The sequence below is a fragment of the Indicator indicator genome, chromosome 11 (assembly GCF_027791375.1).
Source record: "Indicator indicator isolate 239-I01 chromosome 11, UM_Iind_1.1, whole genome shotgun sequence".
NCBI lineage: Eukaryota > Metazoa > Chordata > Aves > Piciformes > Indicatoridae > Indicator > Indicator indicator.
In genome coordinates, this window is record NC_072020.1 from 15,611,109 (window position 1) to 15,633,885 (window position 22,777).

Here is a 22,777-nt window from a genome sequence, read left to right on the forward strand (position 1 = left end):
GTATATTATATGATTACATGATCTGTCATCTAACATAGAGAAATGTTGTGATTCCCTCATATAAATTGCAGCAAACTTTCTTTAGCATCCATGTATATCAGTGCACTAATCACAGAATCATTCAGGTTGGAAAAGACCCTTGGGACCATCAAGTCCAACCATTAACCCCATTCTACACAGTTCATGCCTAAATCATACACCCAAGCATCACATCTAAATGGCCATTAAACACATCCAGAGCTGGTGACTCAATCACCTCCCTGAGCATCCTGTTCAGTGCCTGACCACTCTTTCTGTGATCTTTTTCCTAATGTCCAGTATAAACTTACTCTGTTGCAGTTTGAGGCCATTCTTTCTTGTTCTATCACTAATTACCTGTGAGAAGAGACAATCACCAACCTCTCTATGACATTCTTTCAGGTAGTTGTAGAGAGTGATGGGGTCTTCCCTTAGCCTCCTCTTCTTCAAACTAAACGGCCCCAGTTCCTTCAGTTGCTTGGTAGAATCCTTGACATTTAGCAAGTATTTGCTGTACACTGTGCCTGCTTTCTTCCTTGATATTACAATGGCTTTCTTAACAGCTAAAGAAAGTGCATTCATTTCTATTCCAAGGTGGCTGTTTCACTTTTCCATGCTGATTCAAACAAATACGGTTGCGTGGCTTATTTTCCTTGACTTCGTAGAGGGTAACAGAAACTGAATAACTATGTTCCTGCTACAAAGAGGTATAACAGAAAAAAACTTCCTTTCTAGAGTGCTCTGTTAGTGTTGTAGGTTAGAGATTCACTGTCCTACCCATAGAGATTAAAAAGTCCTCCAGGGGCTGAAGAGTCCCACGGGTAGGACACAGGATATTGTAACCTGTGATTCTGTTCCCTTTTCCTGTATCTCCCTATATAAGGAGCAGACTGTTCAGCCAGCTCTTTCCCTCCCTCCTGCCTCTCTGCTCTGGGCCTATCTTGGGGGAGGAGGTGAGGGCTAATATTGCAGGGGGGGGAGGTTTAGATGGCTGGGAGGGGTATTTTTGATGCATCAGTGAGGCCTAATATGGGGCTTAGCCTGGGGGCTATGCCAGAGCCGATTCTGAGTATGAATACATATCCTTCTTGATTTGTACCTTTTGTGTTTAGTTTGCTTTTGTAAATAGTATTTCTATTTAACCTCCACTTCTGTGTGAGGGTTTATTTACTCCTTTGGGGTAAATTCATTCTGTCCTCAGTCTGGAGCTATTTCAGCTCAAACCAAGACAGTTAGCTATCTTAATCTTCATTTTCTGCACTCAAGGTTTTGCGAACAAATATGCATAATATGAAAAAAGTTACATGCCTCAGTAAAATGTAACAGATTGAAGCAAATCATCAAATATCTTGTCCAGATTTCCAATGCTGTACACAGCTGTGTGTGTGCAGTGAGACACCCATCTCCAAAATATTTTAGCACTTGGACAAAATTCATCATATTGCAAAGCTCTCCATAAGCATGGTGAGTGGTCTGCATTTATCCAGGCTCGGGCTTCTGGTGACAGAGGAGGGTACAAGCAGTTGACGTTGTGGTCCTAAAAGTACTCTAGTTTTAGAGTAAATGAATCAGCAGTTGTAGAGTTTAGGAGAGGTTTTATTTGTTCAGTAAAATTAACTGTGGCATACGGATGCTGCAGAGATCCCACGACCCTTCTCTTTCCTTGGAGCTATTCCCTCTGCTTTTGAGGGTAAGGAAAGGATGCATAATGCAGATGCTTCATCAGAACAGAACCTGTCAGGAATGTTTTGCTAGATCACAAAAAAAAAAAAAAAAATCCAACAACAAAAAAACCCCATTGCCCTTTTATGTTACCCTATGATATCTTGACAACAACACTCCACCAAAAAACTTGGTGCAACCATGTTATACTTGTAATTATAAGACCTGAGGTAAGGTAAACCTGGCCTCATCAGTGATCCTAGAGATATCTTGCAAGGGTTCTTCCAGCATTGCTGTGCTTCCACAGAAAAGGCATAGCTTTGTTTTGATGAAATGAGGACTGCTAAGAGAGAGCAACGTGTAGACAGTATTTCCCATCTACCCCATCAGCAGCCCATCCATCCTGGGAAATGTGCTGCTGATAGATTGGCTGTAACAGTGTGTTGTCTACAGTTCTTGATCAATTATTTTTCCTTTTTGTATTTTTGGCTCAGGACATCTTTCTGTAAAGTAAATGCTGGGTCAAGTATTCTGTGCTTTTTCTCTTGGTGTGTTTGCATGTCTGCATGGTGGATATATAATGATGTGATATCTCTACATTTGGAGCCTGGTAAATTTTGTTTTGTGGTCTAGGTCAAATCTTCAGGCATAGCTGTGTGATGCCATGAAATCAATCTCCCTCAGCGATCAGTATAGCAGTGGCCGACTGAGCCAAGCTTAGTGCCCGTCAGCAAGCAACAGTTGTGCTACTCTGCTGCAGTATTAACTTGCCTCTTCCCTCTGAGACAGAACTATAAACTAGGGCTTGGGGAACAGCACCCACTTTTTGGGGTCATAGTCAGCCCAGTGGTTCATCCACAGGGCTAGAGAAAACCCTGTACCTGGACTGCTTTGGTGAGTGGGCTGCTCTTTGGTGGCAGAGACTTCTTCAGAGTCCCATGACCACTTTGCCAAGGTAGCTGGTTGCCCAGGTGGGGTTTTATTTGCATGCCTGGCTTTAGCTTTTGAAGGTATGCAAATCTGAGTGTCCTGCACCGCCTGGTAATGACAAGGAGTGGAGTTATTTTTTTAAGGAGAAGCCATATAAGCACAGCACAGTTAAAGTTCTTGATGTAAAGAAAGTCACCAATTCACAAAGGAATTTGATTACCTCTATCCATTATACACACACAGTGAGTGATCGTGCTACTAACCATCTGTCATCTATTTCATTTGCATCATCAACACCTGCCCTGTTTATCTGCTACATTCTTTTCTTCCCTGAATTCTTACACCGCTTTAATAAAATACAGAAATGTTATTGTTAAAAACCAATTAATTTACAATCCTCCATAGAGATAGTATTACTTATAATTCAATTTAGCTTCTAATGACCTGCTTTCTTGCAAAATGACTTAATTCTAGTGTCAAAGATTAGTTATTAGACATTACCCTGCTGCACCAGTCGTGTACTGCTGAGACAGGCAAAGCAGCTCTAGGTGTCCCTGGTCATTAATCAGAACTCGGAGAGACATTTTCCTTCAAGTCATTACAGAACCCGATTTCATCTGCCATTTTAACTCTTTGTTTTACAGAACAGTTTGAATCTACCTCTTTTTGTGGTTTTGTATTTTTGGCCTTCGAGAGAGAGAACAGAGATGGAAGTTTGACTTCAGAAAAAAAAGCTGTCATTGCCCATGCTTCCTGCTGACCCTCAGCTGAGAAGCTTCACTGCCAGCCACTTCCTTTCCAGGCTTCACAAAAGGCATTGTGGAGAGAGTGGACAAATGCAGCCAATTCTCCTGGCACTATCTGGGCCCTCGGACATGTAGAAGACATGTTTTACAGCTCATGCACTGAGGTTTCATACACCAAACATCATATGCAATCTAGGGCCAAATCAAATTCTTCTTTCTTGCTCTATCTTAGGCAAGGATTGGCTTTTCTTACTAATTTAAAATTTTTTTTTACAAATCAATGCTCCACTTTCCATGGAATGTTGGACGAGATGACCCAGATGATCTTTTGAGGTCCCTTCCAGTCTGAGCTATTCTATGCTTCTGTTACCAGTATGTCTTCTTCCTCTCCCTTAAGTGATCTAGCACTTTCCTGGGAGTAACCCTATTTCCAGGGCATTTTCAGACTGTGATATGACAGTAAGGATGGATTTTCACAGAATCACATAATTGTCAGGGTTGGAAGGGACCTCAAGGATCATCTAGTTCCAACCCCCCTGCCATGGGCAGGGACACCTCACACTAGAACATGTTGCCCAGAGCCACATCCAGCTTGGCATTAAAAACGTCCAGGGATGGGGCTTCCACCACCTTCCTGAGCAACCTTTTCCAGTGTCTCACCATCCTTATAGTCTAATCTAAATCTACTCTCCTGTAGTGTGGATCCATTCCCCCTGCTTCCCCTAGATTTTATCTTTGGAAAAGAGTTTAAAGAACTATTCTTTGGGTTTTTATTCTTGTGACCCAACAGGGTAACACCTACCATTAAATTAAATCCCAAATCTTTGCAACATTTCAGCAACAAAGGGTGTAAAAATAGCATATAGAGAATATGTAGAACATACAGAAATTAAAACTTTTAAACACTTTATGCCAGCTTAAACTTTTGAACCATTGCATGCAGAGTCTTTTTAAAATGCATTACAAAGTTAAAATTTCAGGCTCACCAAAACCCATTCATGGAGATGGGACTACTGGCAGGATTTAATGTGGAAAAGGTTATTTCTTCTATTCACAGCCAAGTCTATATACTGCAGTACCGCTTCCAATAAAATCTTATTTTTAGCATGTTTAAGTGGTGCAGCTTAGACTGGGTGAAATAATTTCCCCCCCCCCCCAAACCACAGTCACTTCTGTCTTTCAGAAATTGAGAAGCTACCTGGTGTTACAAAAGGCAAATAATGTCTCATCTGACTTCTTGACAACTGCATGCCATGCTGGAAGAATAAGAGGTGCTCATTATTTTCCTAAAGCACAGGAATTGGCTGCACAGTGTAGGCTGATGAAACTTCAACAGCTGTCTTCTAAGAAGCAGGTTTGTTTTTTTTTTTTCACAATAGACTATCAAGGGACATGTGAATAGTACACCAGACTAACTCTTAAACAACAGGCATTCTTACAAATGATCAAACTCAGCTATGAGCGCCTAAGAATAACCTCCTTGGATGGCAGGGGTGGGATGTTGCTCTTCGTGTACTGCAAATGCTAAAGCTGTACATAAAGGATGTTGCTGGGTGAATGCTCTGTTTATATAGCTTATAACATTTGCAGACAAAATCCATCTGAAACACTAATATCTTAAATACTGTGAGGATGAGCCTTTTGGACAATATGGTAAATCTCTTTGTATGAGCATCCTTAACACCACTGTTTCCCAACTGATACAGACTTATTGCTTCAATCAGGCTAATAAATAATTCACATTTCTAAATGGTTTCTACACAGGGTGATGGAGCGTTGTGGTAGGGTAGGAAACATCCAGCTAGAGCCTCAAATCTCCTCAGACATAATCCTGAAATAATCCTGTTTTCAAATGGTAAAAGTTCGTGCCTCCTGCTCAGGCGGCACATCACCAGCATCCAGATCAGGAGTTATGCCAAACTAGCTGTAATCTAATATGGAAATGAGATGTTGGCCTTGATATTGTGTCATTCTTCTGAATGGGATCACCTGCACCCATATCTCCTAGGAGGAAATTTCAAACAGAGTTAGCTCCTTAAACCTTCTAATTAAAATGAGAAATCCCCAGGCTTCCATGACTCAGCCTCGGAAAAAGATTATTAGGAATTTAATAGGGAAAATATCGCATCTCAGACCATCTGTGACCCAGTGCTCTGTGAGAATTTAAAGAAAACTGGAGGGAGGAGGTGCACGCTCCAAAGCACACTCTAGGAGTACTTTGTTGGAGCTGCAATAAATCAACATAGTTAGAGTACAGCCTTTTTCAGATTTAATTACTGTTACATAATTATTAGCAAAGCAGTCTCCTCTGAAACTGTAAAACTCATTCCATCAAAAATCCCCAAGCTCCTGATGGAATTTATGAACTAGTTACTTTCTTCCTAGCTCTGGAAAAATGCAATGGGATGCATTTGGTTTTGTCTTCAGCTATTTTTTAGAGTGCTAAGTTATTCTATGCTTCTTAGTTTTGGGGAACTTGCCCTAATTGCCACTTTTTTTTTTTTTTAATTATAAAACATGTTCATTTTCATTTGTTTGCTTTTCTGTTCCTGGCAGGGAAGCTAGACATAAGCACTTGGGGACAGATACCCTTTCCCCCCTTGCTGAAAGGGATTTGCATCTCATTTCCTCCATCACTCTAGCAGCTACTGATTGAGCTAAAGTATGGAGTCTCTCATGGAGATGCCAAAGAGCAAAATTTTCATGGTATTTTCCCAAAGGTTTTGCTGTGAATACACAGCTTTAAAACATACCAATGATCTGAACAAATTGCCACCAGGGAAGGCCATTTGGAGTCTGTATCAAGCAAGCCTGAGGCCAGCTCTTCCCTGACCACTGCTGCCCAGTTTGAGACTGTTGACATCTGCCCCCTGGCTCTCCTGCAGGGTAGAGGAGAGATTGAACAATGTCCTAACAGACAGGCTGACCCTTAAATCCATGATATCACCTCATATAGAAATAATAACAAACATCTTCCCAGGGGGCTGAAAGAACAAGTGAAGGATGGCAATGGGCTTCCTTAGGGTCACAGCTGGTGGGTGTGGGCTAAACAAGCAGCAAGGTCTCAACTCAACCAGGTGAAAACAACTAGAGCAATTTCCTCTTTCCCACTTCTTCCCGCAGCTAGGAAATGGTATTTCTTAGCAGACACTGTACTAGCACAGCCCATCTATTAGCACTGGGAGGTACTCCTGAAGCTATGCCTGACCTTGGCTACCTGTGAGCTCAGGAGTCACAAGTCTAGGGAAAGCATGGCAGTATATTCAGGGGTAAAGCTCACGGAGAATCAGTGCTTGTGTGCTACAGCATAAATCTGCAGTTGCTATGATAATGTCATGGTCAGATGGGAGAAGACCAGCCTGCTTTTTGTTGAGCTGCCTTGGTGAGTTTGTGAGTAACTGCTCTCCCTGTGTTTACTGCCTCCGACATCTGACTTTGTGGTTGTGTAAGTGACTTGCTTTTTGATGCCAATTTGCAAATCTTGTCACAGTCAATTTATAGATGCCCAAAATTTCTTGGCTCAAACCAGTTTTATTTACCTGTAAATATAATAGTAAGATAACATTTATCTCAAGGTTTAAACTAGTGACTTAGAAAACTTGAGATAGTGAGGTAGCCTGGGTCAGGAATATAGGGGTATTCACTTTTGTTCTGCATTTAATATGACTTAATTATCTTCCCAGATATTTCTCTTGGTAGATATTACAAGTTGCAAAATAACAAGAAATCCATGCGAAACAATAAAATGTAATTTAATTTTGCATAACAATTTAATGTGATCTGAATCCTAAAATGCTTACTAGAGTTAAATGATACATTTATAATACTCCAAAAGAGAGATTAAGGAAGGAAGCAAGAACAAGTAAAAGCCCCTTTTCCAAAAAGAGGGATATGGCTCAAAGATCAGGATGTGCATTTCACACGGCACCAGCTGAAGTCTCCTGCACTATATTTCTGGTAGACAATAGATGAACAGATGGTTTAGAGAGGAAGAGAGAAGGATAGAGACAGTTTGGAACTGGATTTTCAAATGAAGGAGGAGTCAGTACAGTTTAGTGAAAACAGGGTTATGTGGATGATTTTTTAAAATTATTTTATTTTTTATTTTAATTTTTTTTCCCTCAAGGAAAAAGCAGTTGATTTAAGTGTTTTGGAGAAGATATTAAGGAGATCATAAGGAGAAGAAATTACAACAGTTAAGATTAATGAATAGTGTAATCCTTGTTGGTGTGCTGGAATAGGAAACATACAAGAAAGAGAAGATAAAGACAGAAAGATAATTCTAGTACCATCCATGGAGTTAATTTGAATTGTGGAGAGCCCTGCCCACATCTAGGTCAGGGAGAGAAGAATTAAAAGCATCCTAGAGGGATCTTTCCTTATCTGAACAAATCTTCTGAAGCATCTCACTGGAAAATTGGACTGAGCTTATTTTCTTGGGCACATCCTTACTTTGTAAAAGATGGGCACAGGATATTTGTTGGCATGGAGGCAGAAGGCATGATTTGGGCAGTTATGTGGGCCACTGGGTAAAGCATCAGATTGAGGTCTCAGACACTTGAGCAAGTTACCATAGCTTAATGAGTTCCTGTGTAGCAGCTGAGCTGTTGCAAATGTAGGGTAGCACAGGCTAATTTAAACTCTTTTCACTGGGGCTCAGCTGATGCATGGCAGCCATTAAGCCAAGGTAGACCCGTCATATGTCTGAAATCTGGTTGAAGGAATCTGGGTTCAGCTCAGTTCAGGAGGTAGGTCACCAGGCTTCTGCTCACTTCATGACTTTTTTGGGCAACCATTTCATCTTGGCTTTTCTCATGCATATAGCAGCAGTAATGGTGCCAACTCATAACTGCAAACTGCTTTGAGGAGCAAGAGAGAGGAGGAAAAATCGGGAATGCTGTAAGAGCAGGATGATTCTCTTTGTTGCTGAGTGGAAGTGTGGAGTATGTTGAACTTTGCATTGAATGCAAAATTTTCATGCTTGCCCTCATTAATACTGGAGAAAATTCAACGTGTGTCTAAAGGGGGGTTGCTGGTACAAACAAGATCATAGGGACCTAGCCTCCTGTTGGTGAGCATGCCTAACCTCAGCTGAGATTTATAACAGTTCCTGGGAAGTGCTGAGGGAGAAGCAGAAGAATCATGTGCTTTTTGCTTACCACTTACTCTCTTTAGGGCTCTGAAAAGTTCAGAAGTGTCCATCTTTATTTTGTTGTGGGGTTTTTTTATATAATCTATGCTTGGAAATCATTGAATATTGAGAGATTTGGTTTCTCCCTTGTTTGTAATGAGGGTGTTCCCTGTGGAAGCATTTTTGTTCTTTCTTTGTGTGGTGATCATAACATGTGGCACTCCAGACAGCTATTCTGCTCAGAGCTGAAAAACACCAAGCATTTCCTTTAATACTACCAATAAACATTTGTGTTATTTTTTTTCTGTAAAGTGGTACACCGAGCATCGTGCCAGTTCTCCAAGTGACAGATTCTTTTGGAGGCGAAAGAGAAGTATCAGTATTTACTGGCTACCATAAGTATTGCCAAACAATTTAAGTAGCACCAAGTCCTAAAATATTTATGTATGCACATCAGTTACAGTACTCTGCTACCATTTATTGGGCAGAAAGACAAAATAAATGTATCAGAATTACAACTGCTGTGATAATTACTTGAGGGAATCACTCTGTAATAGAAATTAAAAATAAAACCAGAGTATCATGTACAGCGATTAAATATTTGCAGAATGATTTATTCTATGGTCATGGAGGTAGTTTATATGTCAAAATGTTTGATCCAGAAAATGAACATCTTGCTGCAAACCCAATAGCCATGTTCTTACAATAGCACCTTTAGAAGTTGTAAAGGACTGTGCTTCCCTAGTCCCCGCAGTCAATTTCCTGTCTTGCCCCTCCTGTTACAAAGAACTTTCAGACAATATACTTGCAAACTGCTACAAAAATCCCCAGTTATCACCTCCGGGTGTGTTTGCAGCGGGTGGTAATGGGGAACTGCAGAGCAAGAATAGGAGATCTTGGTTTGGGGGTCCTGCCTCGTAAACACAGGCAGCTTCTGCCTAGTTATTCATCAGACTAAAGATTTTCAACAGAGCTGTGCTAACCCCCTCAGCTACTGCTTCTGGGCTGGCAGTAGCAGCTGTCTCTTACCATTATGCCCCGAGGAAGCAATGGCATTTGCCAGCAACTCCCTTTGTGTCTAACTCATTTCCTACGTTCTCTTCTTTCATTTGCATAGTCAACTGGTCCTTACGCCTCAAGAAAATCAGGAGAGCATCTGAGGAATAAGTTGTTAGAAATGGAGTTTTTAAACATCACACCAGGAGGTGCATGCACAGACCTCATTATATTCCCAACAGGTCTGCCAGCTCACGAGAACATAACGCACCAGAAAGAGACTCTCTGTGCTAACAGTTGACAGTACTAAAATAAAGGCAGCTCCCTCCTCCCTCCCATCTCAGGAAATCATTGTGTGAATGCAGTGGAATATTTCTGTGAGCCTGCTTTCTATCATGATGCCCTTCTGGTGGACAAGACTTATTGATGTCAGGAGTGATAGAAAGAGTAGGGCTTAAGTTATAATAGGCTGCCTACTTCTATTGTTCTTCCCTCCATCTGTCTCCCTTCACAGTAATTTAGCCTGGGGTTGTCCCAAAAGTGTCAGCTAGAAATTAGTCAAAATAACCTGAAATCCTAGAAGGGGTTGGATCAGAGACTTGTTTCGCTGAACCTCTTCAGAACCAGGGCTTTAGCTTCATTAGTGCTTTGATCTCTGATGGTTTTTCCCATCTGTGGCTAGCTGGACTGCAATGGCATGCTAATGTCTTTGCTGCCCAGGAGAGATCTGACAAAGATGTTTTCCAGGTGAGGGGTTCTGTGGACATCAACCACCCTGAACAACCAACAGCTAATGATGCCTTAAAGGTGTCTCTGATAAATAACAATCATCAAGATCCCCCATCTCCTGCCTTCTCATTCTTTTTGAATAGCTCAGTGGCTATCTGTTGAGATTGACCTCCTAGTTCTGGTTGCTGTCCATATCTTTATATGGTGCTTTCAGGCTGTTGCTTGAATGTACCTTGGTCTCAGGATGTGAAAGGCTCTTTTTTGCCCCAGCCTCATACCTTCTTATTCTGGGTTTGAATATGACTGAGGATGTACTTGATGTAGTTTCTTAGATGTAAGTAGAACCCAGGCACAGCTGAACAATGCTGAACCAAACCAGCTGCTGACTTATCGAACAAGTGGCAAGGGTTCAATCACAAATGTTGTTAATGAGAAAAAAAAAAAAAGAGAATTCTATGCCTCAGAATCTGGCCTTATTCACTGGTGACCTCATGCTGACTGCCATGCCACAGCTGATGCCAGCTGCCTGCTTGAAGACACAGAAAAAGCACACTGGGCATCTCTGACAATTTTATTAGCAAAGCGGATCAGAAAACTTCCAACAAGGCAAAAGTGCTTTGAAATATCTTGCTTTGGTTATGAGAAAGACTTAATCTGCAAGAGAGGGAAGAGGGATGGGATTAATATTGCTGTGACCTGAGTAGGCTTGCAGCCTAGTGACTAGAGCTGTGGTGCGGGCTTCTTGTGTTTGGAAACTGCTCTTGTTTGGAAAAGGTTGAGTTTATCCTCTCAGTCAGACGATGAATCAATTGGGCTTGAATTGGAGGGCATAAATACACTGCAATCACTCTTCAAGTGGGCTTTGTTAGGCAATGATGAGCCTGGTGTTGCTGAAGTTTGTTATGGTCTTAATGTCTGAAGAGGGTAAGAGAGAGAACTTTGAACAAGAACTGTTGCTCATTCAGACAAGTCAAGGTTTTGCAACAAGCATATTGAAAATTAAATGTGCGACGTTCTGCCTTTATCTAGTTGAGGTGATCAAACTAATCACAGTGTGTGCGCAGCTTCAGGGACATTATGCTAAACCCCAGAAGTACTTCACTAGCAGTCAACCTATATGTCAAAAATTAGGCTTGCTGACTGTTTTTAAGCTTTGTAGTCAATAGTGGCGTTGTATTTGTTATGCTTTGGTCTTATTAGCTCCAAAAGAGGTATTGGATGCTAAAGTGATTTTTAAAAATGTTCCTTCACGGTCAGAAGGCTGAACTGTTAGTAGCAGTCTGAGTATGGATGCCTTTTTTTATAAACACTGCTTAAATCTGTGATTCCATGAATGCATGTAGGTATTCTTTGGTCTTATACAGGATATGATAATCCTAAATGGTCTTAGTGGCTTTGAACCCATTTAGAGTATTGTGCCTATGTAGGAACCATCTAGAACAGCTTTTTCTGCCAGTAAGAACAAGCTGACTTCATATGCCTACAGACCGTACTGCAAATGAGCCTCTGTAGTGACCAGGGAACCTAAAATTGAAGCCATATGGAAACTTACTGTGCATATTAAATTGCATGCAGCAGTGTTAACAGCATTTTGATTTGTGGCTGCAAGTAATAAATGAATTATATTAATTTTGTAGCTGCAAGCTAATTTCTCCAGAATTACTTTTTAATAACCAGCATCATGTTCACTGGTAAGATTTAAATACATTTAGGAAGAAATCTGAGGATTTTTTTCTTAAAAAAAAAAATATATTGCCAGATTATCATTTCAAACTGAGTTTATTTAATAATTCTCTAGATATTTCAAAGTAAAATATCAGATGGCAATTGAGCGACCCAGGGATCAGATTATTTATACATATTGCTGGGGTAAATCACAGGTGAGATGGGTAAACCAAGCAAAGGATCTGTATTGTCTACTGCTAATTTCACACATACTGGTGTGCTGGAAAGAAGGGGCAGGTATAGCACTCCTTCTAGCATATTTGAGCACAGGAGTTATCCTTCCTTGTGTGTGGTCCTCCCTTGTCAATAACTCATCATTTAGAAGGAGGAGTTACTTCCTGTTGATGCCTGTAGGAAGGCAAAGAATGATGGTGAGTGTATGTGTGCAGCCTGGGTTTGCTAGAAATGTGTGACCGTGTATAAAATATCTTCTCTTATGCCTTGGCTCATTACCAACATGTTTAATATACACTAGCAGCATCAGTATTAATATCAGTTTTTTTCTCAGATCAGTGCTAAATTTGAAGGGAGGGCACATCCCAACAAGTGGATAGAAAAAAGAGTGTAAGGAATGTGACCACAGTAGTAGTGAGATATTGCAGTCAGGCAGCTTGTACTGTTAGTCTCTCATGGAGGCCACTAGGCACAGCTTAAATGAACCACTGAAGAGCTTTTCCATAAGGCTGTGCCTGTGGTAGAGGCCATTACTCATGGCGGAGTCACCATCTTCCAGAACATGCTGACATCTGTGTGAGTACCTGAGGGTGCAGGGAACCCGTGATTAAGTAAGATGTGGATGTATTGTACAGCAACATATCTCCTCTAGGGCATCTTTCGCAGGCTCAGCTGTTGTGAAGTGCCTGTTAATCCAGCATGAAGGCTGAAGTAACTGTTATGGGGTAGATGACCTGCTGTGCAAAGCAACTGCGTTGTTCAGCGTGGGGATAGACAGAGTTGTAGCTGGGACACACTTACTGTCCAGGCAAAGCACGCTGGTACCCCAGCTCTACGTAACATACCTGTCTCTGAGGAGGTAATTATCCTAATTTGTTGTGACCATGAAGTTGCTTTTTCCCTGCAGAAGCCAAATACTCCTTTACCTGTGTTTCCATTGGGTGCCACGGTGCATCCTGCATGGAATTACTCTATCTGCTAGGAGAGACATGGTCTCTTCTGGTGGCATTTATTTGCATCCCATGACAATTGTTATGTTAGGGTGGTGTTTCTGTGATTGTGATGTTCGTCATTCTGTTTTCTGGGGCTTGTTATCTTAAGCTTCTCCTAAAAAGAGAGAGTGAGATAAGGCATGGGGACAAGGTTATCTCTTTAGTTAAGTTTCTATTATTCTGTTGAACAAGGGGAAAGCTAGGTGTGTCAAAACAAGAAGAATATCTGAGAGTTAGGAGATGAAGGAACACAATGGCTGTGACTAGTTTGAATCCATTGGCTGAAAGTCTGTGTAACCTAATGCCTGGAAACCGGTGGCTGGACATACTGACTTGCTATTCTATCACTGTCCTATCATACTCCTACATTTTGTGACCTTTTGGCATCAAAATTAATATAATTACATGCATTCAGTCAAATGATTTCCCCACTTTCTGATGGGGACCCACAAAATCTGCATCCTAGAGGGTATAAGTGTGCCTCTGTGTGAAATGAACCAAAATTATGGTTGTATCTATTGTGGGGAACACATTTACTTTTGTAGAGAAATGCCTGTTATCAAAACAAAGATGCTAATCACAAGAGCAGCTCTCTTTGGAAATCCAGAGGGAAAGGGCTTTGCGTCATGGCTGACACGGACACTCCCTCAGAATTTGGGGATGGAATCTCAATTGCTTAGTTATTAAAATTAGCAAGAGTCCTGTTCTGTGTCTGGACGAGACTTCTCTTTCTTCTATGTACTTCTGATGCAGACCAAATGTCCACTAGCGTTCATTTGGGCTTTCTCCTGGATTCTAGGGTAGATCCCATGACAGTTTCTTTGTTTGCAAGCTGTCTGCCCAATAGAAAGATCATTTCAGTTGCATCTAAGCATTATGCATCTGCTCATGTGGTTGTAAATAAATAACATAGTGAATAATGCTACGTTTAGCTTCCTGTGTGACTTAGAATTCAATCTGGTATCTGCTGAACTCCCACAGAACAAGAGTAGACCCAAGTTGTCAAATCCCTGCTTTCAAGAGTACAAATTTTAAGTTACAATCTCTGGTTTAGCCTGGATTCTCTCTCTGTACAAGGTCCTCCAATTCAGTCAATTATTATCTTTTTCACTTGCAAACAGATGTCCAAGGACTTCACAATTTATAACGTTTTACATGTGGGTATACTTACAGAACAGGTAATGTCATCCGTTTGAAAAACACTATTTCACAATGTTAATCAACTCTAGTTAAAAGCAAACAACAAAACAACAACCAAAACCTGAAGAAGAAAAAAAAAACCCACATACATAAACCTCACCTAGTAATTTTCTACAGAAATGCAAAAAAAACCCCAATCCCTAGAATGTCAGAAAATACAGTGGTTACTAGGCTGAAGTGGGAATGGAGGTACACCAAATATCCTAGAAGAATGATGATTCACTGTCCCAAATTTATTTCTTTTTTTTTTTTTTTTTTAACTTCTTGTAGTGGTCCAGAATTTCAGCTACAGCTAGGTCTGGCTTGCTTCTGTATGTTATATTGCACGTACATGTTGTCCTAGAATTGAATAATGCAGGTAGTGCTGTGACAGGGATAAATGTGGAAGTCTAAGGAGCAAGTGACAAAGGACAACATCCAAAAGAAAACACTGTTTTGAAGAAGGAGGAAGAAATCTCTTTACAACTCTGTAATGACCTTTGTGGGAGACCACATTGCAGGCATTAAAAAAATAAAAGGAGACTTTTTAACTTTCCCCCATCCCCCCCTCCCCCGAGCTCTTTTGTCTGTGAATTTGGCTTTCCTTTCCCTTTTCCTACCTCATTCTTCCATATCCTCTGGGGTAAGGGGGAAGGCTCTGCAGGAAAATAGGCCATCTTCTTGGCATAATGTGCAAGAATTTTGCAAGGCAACTCGCTCAGGTCTGATAGTGAGACAGAGAGGGCTTGGGAGTGCGATTCTGCATGGCAGCCCTATGTAGGGTAGTTAGATTTGTATCAGTGAGACACGACAGGTCTGCCCTTGAGATTCTGTGGTGGCACAGTGCCAGCTGTTCACCATGCTGATCTGTGTCTCTCCAGAGCAAAATCACAACCTGCTGCCATGGTTCAGCTCTGGGTCAGACCCACAGCTGGATTAATGAGAGGGGGTTGGTTTGGTTTTCTGTTTGTTTGGGGTTTTATTTTAATTTGGAAATTGCTGACATTCATTTTTTTGAGACAAGCTACTTTCTTGATAATTTGGCCCGAAGCAGTGCCGTCTCTGCTACTGGTACATCAAAAGCTGTAGGATTTTGGTACCAGGATTAAACCTGCTTTGACCTTGGGTATGGACAATAAAATACAACCATAGGCTTGAGTTAAATTAGGTTCACAATCTGGAAATCAAACCCAAGCAGCTAGTTTTTTAATTTAGGCGTGTATTATTTGCTTTTGCAAGGAACGATTCTGCTGTGTGTTACACTGGGATTTCATTCATCTTTATTGATGGCATTTCACTTAATTTGCTGCCATTTGAGAGCCCTACAGGCAAAGGGGAGAAGAGGAGTAAAGTAGGAGTAAAAATGGGAGAGGGAATTGCTAGCATAGACAAAAACCTGCCATCATTTTTGTGCCTGTGCAATCTCCACACATTTTAGAAATCCTTGTGCAGATAGCTATGAAGTGAAAGAACGCAGACAGTCCCAAAGGGAGCACAGCCAAGATGTGTCCTAAAATGAGTGAATTCCTACCGTAATGCAGAGGAGCTTTGAGATCTCCTCTGTGTTCTGGCAAAGCTATGGTTACCCCTCCCTCTCTCCTTGCAGTCACACTGGGACTTGTAGGACTGCAGGGGCTGGAGCCATTGGTTTTAAATGTTATTCTGGAGTCTTTCCTTGTGAAAAGGATTCCAGAGGTACAGTCCAGTGCCACCCAGTCCATCCTACTCAGTGGTCACTGGCAAGCCCAGTGTTTCAGAGGAAAGGGTGCACACCCTGCCTCCAGCCCCTTTTCCAATTTGGGCACATCTTTGTCTTGAACAGGGCTGGCTGAAATCCTGGAACATGATCGTTAGTTTATTTTCCAGCATTTTTATTGATAAAACAAATATTTATTTTCCTCACCCTGTTCTGACATCTCTGGGCATCTTTTTTTTTTTTTTTTATGCCTGAATATTGGAAACAAGATATTACGTTAGATAGATGTTTAATCTGAACCAGTACAGCCATTTTTAAATAATTAGTGTATTTCTGATACCATAAAAGCATACAGTGCCTTTAAAAAATCACACTAAAATGTTACTCTGTGAAATAATAAATGGGAAAGAGTTCCACTGTGTTCTACAAAACCACTTATAAAATAGCTTTTCTTCTGCCAGTTTTGTGGTTCCCACCTCTAAAATTGACAGAAGGGTTCATTACTCTTGTGCTAGAGGACAGGGGAGAATAGAAACTTCTCACCTAATTTTTCTGGAGCAGTTGCTGTTTTACATATTTCTATCCTCAAGGAAGTGAAGGTAGTTAAGAGGAGAACAAGGCAGGCAGAAATGAGCAGCTTTGTTTTGCTGTGTGAATGGGGCTGAAAGGATACAAACCTTATAAAGCAGAGATTACGGGTAAAGAAACCCACTGGCTTTTATTCCTGTGAATTTAAAGCACCAGAACTTTCTTGATGTTCTGATTTGTTCCCTAAAAAATAAGGTAACTTCAAAAGCTTTTGTAAATCACATCAGAACTCAGAGTACCTTATGTTGTGTGACTGGCCAGAGAAGGAGCATGGAAATGTTTGTTGTGTGCATGAAAGAAGGTATGCAAGAGAGCCTGCTCTCAGGGGATTACCCTACCTCCATGTCTCTAAATAATCCATACCCTCCTAGACAGGGAATGTCAGGGGTTTTTATTCTGTCTCAATATTTTTCTATTACTTGCTCCATTATTTATTCTGGACTGGCTTTCCAATTTGCAATGCCCTGAGCAAGTGTGGTGCCCGCCTTGAGCTACCAGAGGGGGAATCTGGCTGTGAGTTGCCTCCCCATCTGTCGTAGAGTGAACGAGAAAGATCTGAACTGGCAGGGATTAGTTTGTTTTATTTTTTCCCCTTTCCCTTGGCTTCTGTTGCCAGAAGGGGGAACTGGAACTGGCCCATGAGTTATTGAGTTAAGATAGGGCCACGGAACTGGAGACCCCTGGATTGTAAAGCCTGAAGTCTTAACACCCCTTGGGTGCCTACTGAGTGTATTGTGGCAGGCATTTCCTTCCCTTGGTACTGGCCTTTACAGATGTCTCCTTGATTTGCTCTCAACTTATGCAAACACACCCTTGCCTGGTGCAGTAATACTGCTCAGAGAGGCTTGGGTAACTCAGCCTCCTGGATGAGTCTCCTCTTGTGAAACTTGGTTAGACAAGTTTGCTGCCACTGCTTGATGGCATCTGTGCCCCCTTCAAAGTCTTTCCTATTTCTAGCCCCATTTATGATCTATCTCACTATCTCTTTGCACTGCTATAGCCCAGGACTGTGCACTTTCTTCTCCTTGACTGGCTTCTTCCCCTTTTTGCTTTCTCCTGTCACCTTTCCATGCATTGCCAAAATACAGCTAGTTCTGAATAACAGCAAAAGCTATTTATTTTACTCCTCATTCCCCAGTCTGCTCCTATGTTTGCTGCAAATCACCTGGGGATGCTTTTGATCTGACAGTGATCCCCATCACCTCTCATCCAAACAGAAAAGTGCTGTACCTTCCGGAGTACCTAACCCTAATGAAAAGTGGGATAATCCTGAGCCAAACCCCTTGAACTGTAGCTCAAGACTCTTCTTCAAAAGGCTCTATTCTGGGCCTAGTATTTGTGTCTAGAGAGGATGTTGGTCAAGCAAACACCATGTTTGCCCCTCTTCCTCTACAAGTTTGCAAGCATTTAGACCCTGATCCAAACTTTGGAACTTGTTACCCCTCTCCAGCATTTAGGGCAGCCTGGTCTCATTTAGAAGAGATGAATGTCAAGCTGCTGTTGTCCTGAAGGAGTTGTGATGCTCAATGGGGCAGACTGTTTTCAACAAGTCCCACTTGTGAAATTAAGCAAATTATTGGGAAAAATTGGCCCATCCCCTCTTTGTCAGCCTGCATACTCAAGTGAGGGGATGAGGTTAATGTGTCACTAACAAACTACATCCCAGGCTGTGATTCAGTCAGGGCTCTCTAACTTACAGGTGGGAGCTGCACATCTTACACAGTTTTTAACAAAATGATTCCCCGCTCCATGACAGCAGAGCGTTTTGGTACTTTGGGTGAGTGCTTGTCAGGTAGCTGTTATTTATCCCTCAAAATCAAGAGGTCTTGTTCATTCACAAGTTTAAAGGCTGTTGGCTTTTAGTTAAACTGTTCCCTCACTCTGTCAATCACGTAGCTTACTGAGAAAGCAATGAGAAGTTAGAAAACAAGGCTAGCTCTGTTAAGGCGTGAGGAGCCATGCAGACCCCTGTAGGTGCTCAACCACTATGGGTTGCAGCCACATCTGTAGCTTACTGATGCTATTTGTTAGCAAAAACAAAGTTTCACAACGTTCAGAGAGTCTTTATCTCTGCGGTTCTTACACTTCCCATGAGCCAGAGCTGGAGGGGCAGCTTGTGGCCCATGTATCTGCTCTGGGCCCTTTCCTGTCTGAAATTTGTCATTTCACTAAGCTATAAAGTTATCTTCTTCCTCTAACCTGTGTTTTGTTTAGGATGCAGCTCTCTCTATGGTATTCTGGATCTGCTTTTGCTGTACCACTAGTACCTCCTTCCGAAAACAGCGTGAGGTTTGCCCTCATCATTCCTGATTTCCTTCTCCAGGCTCAAGCACTACAGGATGCAGGGGAGAAAGTTGTGTAGGCAAGAGCAAAGGCAGCTGTATACTGTGAAATAATAAGTATCAGGCAAAATACAGTATCACAGCTAATAGATGTATTTTTAAAAGTGGAAACATCTATGTTTAATTGCATTTAAAGTACGTAGTGAGAAACCACAGTTATACATTGTTATAACAAACCTTTACATCTGAAGTCAGAATAATACAAAAAAGTGCTGATTAAATATGGTCAAAATAACCGAGGCAAAATTTTGACAACATCTTCTAAAATATTAGCATGTGGCCTCTGCCAGCAACACTCTAAAGGTCAGGCTGAATAATGTCAGTGACAATCACCGGTTTTCCTTAGATTATCCAAAAACAACCACCCAAAAAACTTTTATTTTTTTGTTTGCCTTTTTTTTTTTTTTTTTTGCATAGCTTTCAATATTGCTGCACTTTCACCTCTGCATATTGCAAGCCCATCTCAGTTCTGAGATTTCTTTAAAGTTCTGAATATTTTTAATCCAGTTCTCCTCAAATACATAATATATATTTTCTACCAATTATAAATACATCATTTTTATTCATCTGATTTCAATAACATGCATTTGTATAATTACTGTACAATCAAAATAGACATTGACTTTACACAGTGTGTATGCTTGTATTTTAGCGATATTGTTCAGACACACTGCTCAACAAATCAAGCAAAGAGGGAAAGAAAAAGAAAACAAAAGGAGGGGGAAATAACTTCTGGGAGGAAACAGAATCTCACAGTGTTTACAGACAAAAAAACAAAAGGAAAAAATACTTATCGGAAAAAGGATTTATTAATACATAGAAAATCCCCACAATAGTTGAAACACACTTTAGGAACTAGTAAACACGTTAAATAGAGTTGTGCCAATTATGCAGTGCCCAAGCATCTGCTTGCTCTTAATTAGATGGGGAGGTGAATGACCACTGTTTATTTTCATTTTCCTCATTAATTATGAAAAACTGCATTTAATTCATCTTGCATGGTGAGAGACTGGCTGCGCAGATGTAAGTCGTAAGGGAAGTGGCTCTCTGTAGGCAACCTGAACATAGAGCTCTGCCCAAGGGGACCCCTGGGTGGCACTGCACAGTAATGCATGCCATAATTGTAATTTTTGCCGTAGTCCAAGCTTTCTTCTTGCTTCAGGGAAAATATCCCATTATAGTTAATTGGGGGAGGACTTAAGGGACCTTCAAACTGTGGGCTGGCGCACTCAGGGGAAGTGCTTTCATAGAAGGACTCATAAGCGCTGCAGTAATTGTAAGGTTTCATGGACTTGGAGTTGTCGAGAGTCCCATGCCCTGGGGGGGTGCCGAGCTCAGGGCTGTGGTAAGGGGGGTAGAAGGTGGAGTAGGGCGAGCGGGTGTGATGGGCACCTTCACCTGCCTGGCCCATCAGGAAACTTCTGGCATTCAGCTGCAGGCATCCCGCCACCAAGTTTGTAGTTGGCTGGGACAGACCCTTGCACAAGTTTTGGACGAAGGTGAGCAGGTCGGGTCTCTTGCCAATTCGCAGGATCTCAGAAAGAGCCCAAATGTAGTTCTTGGCTAGTCTTAAAGTTTCTATTTTGGACAGTTTTTGTGTTTTAGAATAACAAGGGACCACTTTCCTTAAATTGTCCAGGGCGTCGTTAAGGCCGTGCATCCGATTCCTCTCTCTCGCGTTGGCTTCTTGTCGCCTGAATTTGATCCTTTCCATCCTTATCTTGCTCGTCTTTTTTTTCCGAAGGCCCCTTCGCCTAGGCAAACCGTTCTCATCCTCCTCTTCTCTCTCTTCCTCCTCCTCCTCTTTTTCTGTGTCTTCTCCAGGGGATCTTTTAATATTCTTTCCTCGGAGCACAATCTGCTTTGAAAAGCTTTCTGGGTTCTTCATTTGCTTTTGGTCATCACTTTCTCTGGAAAACTTTCTGCACATCTGGGATTCTGGCATTACAACAGACTCATCAAACGGTAGTGTTAACATGGTTCTATAATCTTAAGTTACCTGAAAGAATGCCAGCACAATATTTAAATATTTCCATTTTTAAAGTTTGCCGACTTACACAGTCCTCATGCGCCCTTCGTGCCTCTGCGTGCACACTCGGTGCATAGAGTCTGTGTGGCTATATACAAATGCACAATCTGCAATTTTATTTTAATTTTTTTTTGGCATAAAATGCCAGTTGCATTTGCTTACTTTTTTAAAAAAAAAAATCTGTCCAGAATTTTAAAATCACCCAAAACATTCAGAGTCTTGCAACTACAAAGCCATGTTTCCCATAGAGAAGAATGAAGTAAATCAATATTTAAGTTCTACAATTAACTCCCTGCTCATTTATCTTATTTTTAAACAAGCCCTTCGAACCCTTGCCACCGTGGAATTCAAAGAAATGCAAAACATGATAAAGCAATACAGAAATTTCATTAATCCAAATTCCCCTGGGTGAAAAAACGAGAGCAAGAGCAGTCTTAAAATTGAAAAGTGCCATATCTCTATTAGCTGATGGTTAAATATTTTTAAATCACTTTTGGACTTGTTTCAAAGTTGCCCTTTCCCCCCTCTATATTTCTTCCTTTATGAATCAAGATATTAAACTCCAGTAAGTTAGAGTGGGTGAGGAAAAAAAAATATTAATGAGCACCCCCCCCCCCATCACTCAGCTAGTAACATAATTAAAAATGAAGGATTTTTTTTCTTCTAATGATTTATATTAAAATTGCATATTCATAATAAGACAAAAATCAAAATGACCTAACCCTGAAAGTATTGAGTTAGGAATACCCCCCACACACCTTTTCTCCTTTTTCCCAGCAAAAATTCTAATTGATATTATTTAGTTAGAATCAACTTATTTTCTTTTTTTCTCATTTTATTTTCTCTTTTTTTTTTTTTTCTCCCCCATCAATAGTGGTGGGGGGAAGGTGAAAAATTCCCTGCACGCTATAGCAGTGTTTATGTTCTGCAAGGCTCAGACGTCTCCCTCCAGCTCGTCGCTGACAGGAGCGGTCCGTAGATTCTGATTGCAAGCCTGCACGTGTGCTCAGAATCTAGCCTGGAATGGGAAAATAATTTCCTTTTTACACCCCCCCCCACCCCCCCCTCAATTATTTTGCTTTTGTTTGCAGTTTGGGAGCGGCAAAAGCTTGGATCCCACGGTCCTCAAAGAGACAAACAAAATGAATGCAGGGACTTTCTGTAATAGAACAAAACTAAACAAAAACCCCAGTCAAAGACTAACTCTATCAGTATTGTCTACACACTTGCAATATTACATAACACCAATGAAAGTATGCAATTGCAGCAGAAGAATAAAATGTTAGGAGGAGTTATTAGACAGTAAATAGCATACAAAAAAAAATACAACACAATGATACTGTATCTTTAAACACTTGCATGCACACCCAGCACCAACTGAAATATATCTTTATTTGTATTACCTTAGCTTTTTATTTCATTCAACAATCAGTTTTCATTTTTTGCCTTCCAAATCTTTTCAGTCTGATTGTCGCATCGTCTCCTGGAGTCTAGATCTGTGTATATCTGCACTATCTCATTGATCTCTAAAAAGTGACATTGATGCCAACTGCCAGAGCTGGTACCCATGCCATCTGCTAGTGACGTCACGGGGCAGAGAAAACCACGTGAGCCTTTCTCCTGGGACCTTCATTCTGCACTGATCATCTGGCATCCCTCTAAGTGGGTACCAGCATTCATGTATCAACACAGAAGGTTAGACTGATAGAAAAAAAAAAAACACAAAAAACAAACCAGAAAAAAAAAACAGGGAAAAGAAAAAAAATCTGCACCAGCATTTCACATACAGTAGGTGCATTTCCACTGGAGCTGCCTCTTTTTAGCAGTCTAGCTGCACGGA

At 41.1% G+C, this 22,777-nt stretch overlaps 1 protein-coding gene across 1 annotated transcript; it reads right to left on the bottom strand.

The window, feature by feature from the left end:
* Window positions 1-19,872: 19,872 nt before the first annotated feature.
* NEUROD6 (neuronal differentiation 6) lies at window positions 19,873-20,886 on the bottom strand. The gene has a single exon (XM_054384963.1). The coding sequence runs from the start codon at window positions 20,884-20,886 to the stop codon at window positions 19,873-19,875; it is 1,014 nt and encodes a 337-aa protein (XP_054240938.1).
* Window positions 20,887-22,777: the final 1,891 nt, after the last annotated feature.